At 39.9% G+C, this 11,755-nt stretch overlaps 1 protein-coding gene across 1 annotated transcript in view; it reads right to left on the reverse strand.

Annotated features, from left to right (window-relative positions):
• Positions 1–6,752, reverse strand: part of LOC149210395 (uncharacterized) — a 54,681-nt gene extending 47,929 nt beyond the window's left edge. The window contains exon 1 of the mRNA XM_089398950.1: positions 6,697–6,752. Coding sequence (XP_089255076.1) covers positions 6,697–6,752 — 56 coding nt within the window. The remainder of the gene's footprint in view (positions 1–6,696) is intronic.
• Positions 6,753–11,755: the final 5,003 nt, after the last annotated feature.

Below are 11,755 nucleotides of genomic sequence, written 5' to 3' on the forward strand. Positions count from 1 at the left end.
TATAATTTTTAATTATTAAATAAATAAATGAATTAGTTTTTTAACTAACCATTAACACCAATTAAAATTATTTTATTTTTGAATAATAATAATAATAATAAATAAATAATAGTAATAATAATATTAATAATTTGACCCTGGTCCCAAGGTCAAAATTAGCCGTTGGTCGAATTAGCCGTTGGAGACTCTGCTCAGACTATTTAACATGCTAAGCTGGATCTGTTTCTTCAACTTGTCCTGACGATGAACCACACTAGTTGGTTCGAAACGCGTCGACAAATGATATTCTATGTGATTTACGTTGAAGAATCTCTCATAAATTGATATGGATCATAGAAGCCTCAATTCGACAATATTATAAGATGATCAATCCCAATGAGTATGCAAATGACAACTTCTACATGAGATGGTATACCCTCAACAAAACTAATTTTATCAAACAATGGTGTCGAGAGCTTGCCAAATTTTTCCATTTCCCATCAATAGTCTGTCCAACAAAGATCTTGAGAGATGTATATCAATACTTGATAGCTATATATTTTCGATTATATGGGCGTAAGAACGCTGAGGTTTTCGAAGAGAATTGGATATATACTCTCAATCTAGTGGTGACTCGTGGTAGAGCTTTCAATTGGGCGGATATATTATCATATGAGTTGCAACGTCAGGTGGGGTAGGCTAAAGCATATTTACGGTGTTAGTGTTAGTACTTGCAACCTTCCACCAGCGATCAAACATGCTCTTACAAAGTCGTCTTAGGGTGTTAAAGTCAATTTTTTTCATTTTAGTGAGTCTTCAAGTAAAAATTTGGTCACTGGGTATTAGGTCTAGGAATGTTTTCACTCCTTCCAAAGTATTCCAAGTACTAGTCCATGTCGCCCCTCAACTGAGTGTACCATCATTGTACCTTAAGAAACCAATTTCCTGGCTGTGGAGAAATTGTGCTTAAGACATTAATGATTATTGTTTGATGTCACTTATTTGTCACTTTATTGTTTTTTGTGTTCTCAAATGAAGGACCTGGAAAACTTGGTCTTTAACCCTTAATACATGTGTGACCGGAAAATCTCAGAATGCCATTTGTTGCTAGATATAAATGATGAATGAAGAAAGCTTGAAGGAGAAGTTACAGATAATATGCTGCTTAACACAGAACCTACTATCTGTCACTTAGAAGAATTATGAAAATGAGAACTGAATCATAGACAATATGCTGCTTGACACATAAACTATTATCTGCTACCCTTGGAGAAGTTAAAGATAATATGCTGCCTATAACTTAGAAAGGAAGATGAAAGCTTCAAGTATAGGAGCGCTCTTTTAAGGAATTTTAACTTTATCTGCATAAGCAAATAAAGACCTGCAACTTCATTACTATACTTGAAAGAAGAAAACATAAGATGACACATGACAGAGAAGGTTACAAAATTATACCCAACAATTCATGGAAACTTCTGATTCTTTCATTAATCAACAATTATATCAGGAATACAGTGGCCTAGTCTCCAGGTTTTCCAAAATTCGAACAACCCCCTTTTCTTTGTAGTTTTTCCTCTTTTATACATTTGTGAAACAATGGCTGATCTTTGAAACTGTCAAACTACTAAACTGTTTCTCTAACTATCTAAAGTAAAAAATATTATAGAATTTTACACAAAGGATAAAAGACACCTCAAAGAACATGAAATAATAGGAAAATAATTGAATTTAGAAGATGACGATAACTACAGGCTTGCTTTGTTAATCGGCTCTTAAGTTCCTCTATGGATGCTTTAATAATGCTTAATCCACTTTAGCCATAATGAACTGTGTTTGACTTGAGTAAAACTGGGCTTACACATTTATCAGGCACATTTCAATTAGCCAAAACACCAAGAAACTCGACCAATTGCCTATTCTTCAGATTCCGCTTTAATGCTGATTTTTCCTTTATACAACGAAATTAATGCAAACCTTTGGTTTACCACAGAACTCAAAAAGAATTAAATCTATTGCATAAACCCATCGATTCTGCCTTTTCAACGCTCCATTGAATTCCCATCACAAATCACAATCAACGCTTTCAATTGTTATATCAATATAAACCTTTACAATCCATGATAGGGTGGACATGCCAGAAGAATTAAACATAATACATATGTAACATCGGGTCCGGCCTATCGCATATCGCAATCGGCAGAACCAACACATGTACATGAGGTGCTCTGCAAACCCACCTGAATAATTAAACATAATACATATCATATCAGGTCCGGCCATCGTATATTGCAATCGGGGGAACCAAGACATGTACATGAGGCACTTTGCGGACCCTCCAGAAGAATTAAACATAATACATATAATATCGGGTCTGGCCATCGCATATCACAGTTGGCGGATCCAACACATGTACATGAGGCACTCTGCGGACCCACTGGAAGAATTAAACATAATACATATCATATCGGGTCTGGTCGTCGCATATCGCAATCCGTGATATCATTTTTCGGGTCCAACCCATCACATATCGCAATTGGCATAGCCATATACACATATATAAAGTGTTATGTGATATCACGGACCCGTCGGGGCTTTAAAACATCATCTATATGTGTTTCGGGTCCGACTATCGCGAATCACAATCGGCCAAAGCTGAGGTGCTATGTTATAACTACCCACTGCGATTTGCAATTGCGATTTAATCGCATCGCTAACAATATATATATATATATATATATATATATATATATATATATATATATATATCTATATCTATATCTATATATATATATATATATATATATATATATATATATATATATATATATATATATACATAGAACCATTTATATTATGATTTGGTTTGATCCTTGGCTATACCGGGGCCGATTCTTTTATTATTACTTGCTCCTTTAGCGATTTTCGATATACCATTATCATTTCTTCCTCTTGCTTTTATCTATTTTTTTGAAATATTTTCAAGTGATTCTTGAATGAAAAATGAATACTACAGGTAACAAAAATGCATGTTACAACATCTGGCTCCACCTGGGGATAGTGCTTTTGCCACAGAAGCACTAAGGACCGCAGATTAGTTCCTTTTCCTCGGGCATGGAGTCATACATTGCTTCGCCAAACTTAACTGTGTGGCACTAAGAACCGCAGATCAGTAGCCTTAGTTGGGCTTGGAGTCCAAAACTGTGAAAACCCTGAAATTTGACAACTGAAACCTGACAATCTTGAAGTCTGAAACCTTTGCAAACTAGTTTCCAACTGGGACAGTCATCCTTATTTATCCTCTAAGGTTAAACTAAAGAACTACAATTGAAAACCAAATGCTCAACATCTGAGCTTATTTATGTATAGGTTCATACTTATGTGCATGACTGATCTCCATCAGGTGAAATCAATCTTCCAATGGTACTGAGTTAGCATTTGAGTGCCTGATCTAGAAACATTCTGCTGGTGAATTTTGAAAATACAATTGATCCTGAACAAAAAATAAATTATGCATAAGGGCAACTCACAACAAAATTTAGGAATATATCCACAAAGTAGGATGTGTAGACTGCTGATAAGTTCCTCCATGTAATCTACCACAGGATCTTCAAGAGTATAAGAACAAATATGGTCCTGATCAGCTCCAAAAAAAAAATTCTCTAAGTATGAAGGTTCCTACTCGATTAAACCTTCTGTTGGGATAATATGTTCAACAGAACAATCAGCAACATCTTTAAGAAAATGATCTATGTCACTTTCATGTCTCCACTTTTCATCTCTAAGATTTGATTGAAAATAATTTGTAATTCTAACCTCAGGAAAAAGAAATTTTTTCACATTACTATATGACATATGATCAACTTCAAACAGATTGTTTACCTCTGATCCATGGGCATCATTATGTTCTTCAATGCAATGATATACAATCTCTTTATCAACTTTCTTTTTACATAAGATAACCTCTTTTGCTATGATAGATGGCTCAATATATTGCTGTCCAACATATCCCACTTGCTGGTTTCTTCCTGTATGTTCAACACCTAACTGATGAACTTGAAGAGATTCAACATGTTCCCCATTTAAACCATTTTCATTATAGATAGGATGATCATCAAATTTAACAAAATAGGAACTCTGGGGATTTATTTGCAACTTAATTATTTCTTTCTCCTCTCGACTGTTGAGCAAAAATTCTTGATGCATGTTTGAATTTCCTCCATCTAAATACTCCCTTGATTTCCTTTATTCACTTGTTTTGCAGGCTGAGATTCATGTGGAGTTGCCTTTGGTGAGGAAGTTGAAACTTGCTGCTCACTTTTATTTTCTTGACTTCTTGATCTTTTCCTCAATCTCAAGTCATATTTTTTCTGTAGTTCAGTTTGCATAAAATCAGAGAATTGCTTCCAATATTCATCAATTTTATTTTCATCATGAATGACATCTATTTCATCATATTCATACTCTTCTCCTTCGATACCAAGTTCATCTTCATCTACTGCATATAACATAGGTCTCTGAGAATTCTTATTTTCTAACTCTAACTTATTCAACCTATCTGACAAAGTTTTAATTACATTACACATATCCTCCAATGTTTGACTTTGAGAGGATTCCATCTTTGCCTTTCCCTTGTCTTGGATAGGCTGTCTTTGGTGCTTTTCCCGCAACCAGCAGATTTTCTTATATCTCTAATGTGTTTGTTTGGATCTGATTAATCTGGCTATAACCTCTCTGAATGCTTGATATATTATCAACAAAATCATTAGTTTCATCAACAAGATTATCTTGAGCCTTTAAAGTTTCTTTAGCATCATAATATTCACAACAACCTTCAAAAAGAAACTTGTGAGGATAATAAGTTCTACAATAAGAATTGAATACTGAATGGAAATCTTTCAAAGATGAAATGCTTGAACGAGGCAGAGACCTGAACCAAACCCTAGCTTCTAGTTCCAAATAAAAGAAAACAACTTCATCTTCACATCTTCATGAATGATGCCCTGCTGCTCCATGCATTCATGAAACTCTTGGAGGTGCTGAGCTAGATCTTCATATTCCTTTCTACTGAATTTTGGAAGATACTCATTCCGGACATAAAATGCAGGCATATCATGAGGATAGCCGGTGATCCCAGTAAAATCAAATGGATCAAATTTATGGACTAAGAATGCAGGGAGAGCCATTAAAACCCAGAAAATAAAACTTCAAAGTGCAGTGGAGTCGCCAATCAATGTTGTAAGTGAAAATCACAGGTGTGAATGTACAACCAACTGCTGAAAATTGTCATTCTCAAGAATCAGCTTCAAACTTAATAAACCCAAGGAAAAGTGCTCTTATTAATTTCTTTTATTCAAAATAGCCAAATATTCCCTCCTCACTGAACAACCAGAGGAAAATATTGAAAACCCAGGGAAAATTATTCTTGTCTTCTCTCCCCAACAATGGTGCCAATTAATGTTGTACCTTAAGAAACCAATTTCTTGGCTGTGGAGAAATTGTGCTTAAGACATTAATGATTATTGTTTGTTGTCACTTATTTGTCACTTTATTGTTTGTTGTGTTCTCAAATGAAGGACCTGGAAAACTTGGTCTTTAACCCTTAATACATGTGTGACCGAAAAACCTCAGAATGCCATTTGTTTCTAGATATAAATGATGAATGAAGAAAGCTTGAAGGAGAAGTTACAGATAATATGCTGCTTAACATAGAACCTACTATCCGTCACTTAGAAGAATTATGAAAATGAGAATTGAATCATAAACAATATGTTGCTTGACACATAAACTATTATCTGCGACCCTTGGAGAAGTTAAAGATAATATGCTGCCTATAACTTAGAAAGGAAGATGAAAACTTCAGTATAGGAGCGCTCTTTTAAGGAATTTTAACTTTATCTACATAAGCAAATAAAGACATACAACTTCATTACTATACTTGAAAGAAGAAAACATAAGATGACAAATGACAGAGAAGGTTACAAAATTATACCCAACAATTCATGGAAACTTCTGATTCTTTCATAAATCAACAGTTATATCAGGAATAGAGTGGCCTAGTCTCCGGGTTTTCCAAAATCTGAACAACCCCCTTTTTTTTGTAGTTTTTCCTCTTTTATACATTTGTGAAACAGTTGCTGATCTTTGAAACTGTCAAAATACTAAACTGTTTCTCTAACTATCTGAAGTAAAAACTATTATAGAATTTTACACAAAGGATAAAAGACACCTCAAAGAACATGAAATAATAGTAAAATAATTGAATTTAGAAGATGACGATAACTACAGTCTTTCTCTATTAATCAGCTCTTAATTTGTGAAACAGTTGTTGATCTTTGAAACTGTCAAACTACTAAACTGTTTCTCTAACTATCTGAAGTAAAAACTACGATAGAATTTTACACAGAGGATAAAAGACACCTCAAAGAACATGAAATAATAGGAAAATAATTGAATTTAGAAGATGACGATAACTACATGCTTGTTCTGTTAATCGGCTCTTAAGTTCCTCTATGGATGCTTTAATAATTCTTAATTCGCTTTAGCCGTAATTAACTGTGTTTGACTTGAGTAAACTTGGGCATATGCATGTATCAGGCACATTTCAATTAGCCAAAACACCAAGAAACTCGACCAATTGCCTTTTCTTCATATTCGGCTTTAATGCTGATTTTTCCTTTATACAACAAAATTAACGCAAACGGAGCGCTCTGAGAACACCTGCAACGGCGCCGACCACGCTTCCGCACAGCTCTATTGAACAGTAACAGACGCATACCGGCAGTGAGAAACTGCGCTGTACCAGGCCTGTAACATGGCTCATCCGTTGGGGGGGGCGTCAGGGCCCTCCCCGTCACATCTCGATCCGGAGCACGGGGTTGTCTTCGGAACTGTGGACAATGAGATTCTGCACACACGACATCATCCCAGCAAGGACACCATGGGCAACGAAAATGATGAAAAAGGGGAAAGCAAGGATCAGAATGGTTCAGACGAGCCTGAAAAAAGGCCAAAGGTAACATCGTCCACTTGCAGACCAGTGGCTAAGGAGAGACCACGTATAGAGTTACCAGGAGAAAAAATAGAAGCAAGAATACAGTTTATGCAGGACCATGCCCTCATAGGGAAGTTCATCGGGTTTTGGCCCACGGAGAAAGCTCTATACGGATGGATAAAGGCGAAATGGAAACCGAAAGGGGATGTTACGCTTCAACTGGGACCAAAAGGTTTCTTCACGGCCATCTTCTACTGTCTGGAGGACAAGCACCGTATACTAGTGGGAGGCCCTTACTTCTTCAATGCAGCTGGGCTTTATCTGAGGGACTGGATCCCTAGATTCAACCCAGACAAAGAAGACCTAACCCTGGCACCTGTCTGGATCAGGTTATACTCCCTCCCAGCTGAATACTGGGAGGAGGACTCTCTTAAAAGGATAGGCGACGGAGTGGGAGAATACATCAGATCCTCTGATGAAACCAAGAGTAGTAAGTATGTTTCTTATGCCCGTATCTGTGTGTTTATTCGACTCAACGAAGCCCTTCCTGACTCTGTTACTCTCTCCCATTGGGATGAGGAGTATATCCAGCCTCTTGATTACGAACATGTACCTTTCAGATGTCGTAAATGCCACTCTCTCGGGCATTTATTCAGAGATTGTCCCCAAAATGCCCAATCCAATAAACCTAGCTCCTCAGACTCCCCTGCTCAGGATGGCTTCACAAAAGTCACCAGCAGAAGGCGCTCTCACAAAAAACCCCCCAATGGGTCTCAAACCCATGTCTCCAAAACCCATGGCCCAGTGACCAAGAACAGTTTTGACATTTTGGGTGATGACCCAGAGAATCCTTTGCATGATTCCACGGCCATGCCAAATATCCCGTCCTCCTCGTCTCCTCCTCCCGGATCTACCCCCCCTATTTCCCCCTCGAATGTCTCATCCCCACCCTCGCATCAGCGGAGAAGAACAGAATCCCCAGCCATCGGTAAAGTCATGGAAGACGAAGAGGAGAGGGAGCGCCCTCAGAACCCTGAAAACCCTGAGGGAGAAGGAGAACAGGTGCAAAAAATGGATGAGGAACCAGAAAGTTTCGATTTACATGGACTCGATATCATAGAGCTGGAGATAGCTTGTCAAAAACAAGCTTTTGACAAGATACCAGAATTCACGCTCAACAAGCTCGAAATGGTCATCTCTCGAGCCTACCACCAAAGTCAGCTGGGAATACAACCTGACAACCAATGGGATGGAAATCAGCACTTGAAGAATCCTAAGAAAAGAGGCAGGAAAACAGATCTGCAAAGAACAATAGAGATAGGTAAGATCCTGGTAGATTCAGGGAGATGTGCTCAGCTCACAAAGTACTTCAAACCCACCATCAATTGATGATGATGAAGCTAGTTTCATGGAATGTAAGAGGGCTCAATAGCCCCGGAAAACTTAGGATGATCAAACATATGATTAGAATGGAAAAACCACAGATGTGCTTTCTCCAAGAAACAAAATGCAACAGTGAAACGCTAGGAAGCATTCTCTCAAAAGCTTGGCACGGATGTAGGTCGGTTGCGGTTGATGCCTCAGGTGCCTCTGGAGGCTTGGCGATTGCTTGGAACCCGCAGGCAGTTTCCCTCTCAGATTTCCATGCCTCGCATCACCTCATCCAGGCTACGTTTCACATCTTGGGTACCAATGTCTACGGCAATCTGTCAAATGTTTACTTCCCTCAAGAACCAGGCAGCAAGATAGCGCTTCTTGACACAATAGAAGACCTCAGCAATAACAGAAAATACCCGCTTTGGATGATAGCAGGGGACTTCAACATGATAACGCAGACGAATGACAAGTTAGGAGGTAGGAGTAGATTGGAGCCAGAAGACTCCCACTTCCGAAGCTTCATTCAATCCTCCTCTCTCATCGATATGCCTTTTTGCAACGGCAACTTCACATGGAATAATCGGAGATCAGGTAAACATCAAATCGCCTCAAAGCTGGACCGCTTCCTCCTCTCGGATAATGCAGTACACCTAGGAGGAGACTTCTCGGCAGCAATCCTCGCACACTCGGGTTCGGACCATTGGCCAATTGCCCTCCAATGGCAGCGGCCAGGTAACACACTCAAACGTCCTTTTCGTTTTGAAGGCTTCTGGCTTACACATCCCTCCTTCAAAGATTTTGTGAAATCCATCTGGAACGCCTTCATTCCCCCCGAAGGCTCTAAAATGTATCAATTTCAGCAAAAGCTTCGCTTTCTCAAAGACCACCTCAAACGCTGGAATAAGGATGTATTCGGCAACATCTTCCAGGATCAGCAGAAGCTCACTCAGGACCTGGAGACTCTTCATCAACAGGTCATCAAGGAAGGGCATACTGAAGCAAGCTTGGAACAGGAACGCCATCTACACAGTCAGCTGGACAACAGAAGAAAGCAAGAGGAGATTTATTGGAAACAAAAGTCAAGGATTAGATGGTTAAAGGAGGGAGAGCGCAACACAAAATTCTTTCACAACACCACTGTGCAAAGAAGAATCTACAACAAAATCCCGTTTTTACAAAAATCGCCAGGAGAAAAAGTGGAAACGCATGAAGAGATTGAAGAGGTTCTCCTAAATCACTTCAAGCAGATTCACAAGGAGGGAATAGAAGACAGGAGGAGAGCCATCCGTAAAATCACGGACAAAATACCAAAAATTATCTCAGAGGAACAAAACGAGCAACTCATGCGACCCATTCTACCACAAGAAGTAGATGATGCCATGAGGCAGCTAAAGGAAGGCAAAGCCCCAGGACCAGACGGCTTCTCCACTACTTTCTTTCACGCCTTCTGGGACATGATAAGGGAGGAGGTCTGGCAAATAGTGGAAGAATCTAGAGCAATGCGCTGGCTCTTGCCCGCTCTCAACGCCACTTTCATAGCGCTCATTCCCAAGGAGGAGGACTCCCTCACACCGGACAAATTCAGGCCCATTGCGCTCTGTAATGTTATCTACAAAGTAATTTCAAAAGTGATAGCTAACCGTCTGAAACCTCTCCTCCCCGGGCTCATCTCCCCGGAACAGTCAGGGTATGTGGAAGGGCGGAATATTATGGATGGCATTCTTCTTTCTCACGAAATTATTCACTCCCTCAAGCACTCAAAGCAATCAGGTATGCTTCTCAAACTCGATCTATCCAAGGCATTTGACAAATTAGATTGGAATTACATACAGGAGATGCTAAAAGCCTTTGGTTTCTGTGCTCCCTGGATTCGATGGATTATGAATATGATCACCTCAGCCCACTTCTCCATTCTAGTCAATGGCTTCCCCTCACACCCCTTCAACCCTTCTCGAGGCATTCGCCAAGGCGATCCCCTCTCCCCCTTCCTTTTCGTTTTAATGGCGGAAGGATTAGGAAGGCTCATCAAGCATGCTCTCCACTCGCATCAGATTAAAGGCATCTCAATTCATAATTCCCCAGCCAATTCCCATCATCAGTTTGTGGACGACACAATGCTTTTTGGATACCCCTCGGTACAAGAAGCCCGTCGCCTCAAATCCCTCCTTCAAACCTTCTCGGAAGCCTCTGGAATGTGTATTAATAATGCCAAATCTCAAATTTTCTTCTTCCACACTCCTCCATCTGTCAAAACGGCTGTATCCCGAATCTTAGGATTCCCCGGGGCTACTCTGCCCACCAAATATTTAGGTGCCCCCCTCTCGGTTTCTGCTCTCAAACTTCCAGCTTGGCGATTCCTGCTAGAGAAGTTGGAAAATCGGCTCTCTCAATGGACCTATAGATCCCTCAACTTGGCTGGACGAATTGTCCTTATTAAATCTGTTTTGCAGGCCATGCCTCTGTACTTATTCTCCATTTTGGCAGCGCCTAAATGGGTGCTAAAAAGTATAAGAAATCTACAACGTAATTTTCTCTGGAGCAGCGCAGCCACTAATCGCAAATGGGCATTAGTCAAATGGTCAACAGCATGTCTGCCCAAGGAAAAGGGGGGAATAGGATTGAGGGACCCTGAATACAGCAATTCCATAATGAACGCCAAGATATGGTGGCAATGGATCACTTGCCCAGAAAAGCCTTGGGGGAAAGTGTGGACAACCAAATACGCAGAAGACCGGCCTCAAGAGGAGCTCATTCGCTTTGTCCCCACTATAAAGGGTTCTACTATATGGAACGCGGCTAAACAGCATTATCAGCTCATTCAAAAGCACAGCTTTTGGGAAATCAGAAATGGTCGCACAGCTCGTTTTTGGACCGATGCTTGGAACCAGCAGCCCAAACTTCAAGACAATCTTCACTCGGATATCATCCCTGATGAACCAAACCAACTGCACAAAACGGTTCATCAGTTTTGGTTAACCGAATTGGAGCACAACTTTCGAAAATGGAAGGGAAGTGACCGGATCCTCCAACACATAGGCACTCAAAGGCAAGAGGAGCTCACCAATGAACTTAATAAAAGAAGGATAAGAAATGATGACGGTAGTGATATCCTTAGATGGGGTTACTTGCCAAAAGGGGCTTACTCCACCTCAGAAGCTTACAGATTGCTGAATAACTTCCCCTCTCCCCCTGACCCGTTGTGGAGCAAAATCTGGAAATTGGGACCTTGGCCAAAGATTGCATACTTCCTGTGGTTGGTAAGCCATAAAAAAATTCTCACTTGGGATAAGCTCCGGAAACGGCGTTACAGTGGCCCTTCAATATGTATGAATTGTGCACAGGATGAAGAAACTCTCAACCACCTCCTGGATACTTGTCATTTCGCCAAAAGTATATGGGACAAGGCCA

The sequence above is a fragment of the Pinus tabuliformis genome, chromosome 1_2 (genome assembly GCF_031772625.1).
Source record: "Pinus tabuliformis cultivar Carrire ecotype Pingquan chromosome 1_2, CPIR1, whole genome shotgun sequence".
NCBI lineage: Eukaryota > Viridiplantae > Streptophyta > Pinopsida > Pinales > Pinaceae > Pinus > Pinus tabuliformis.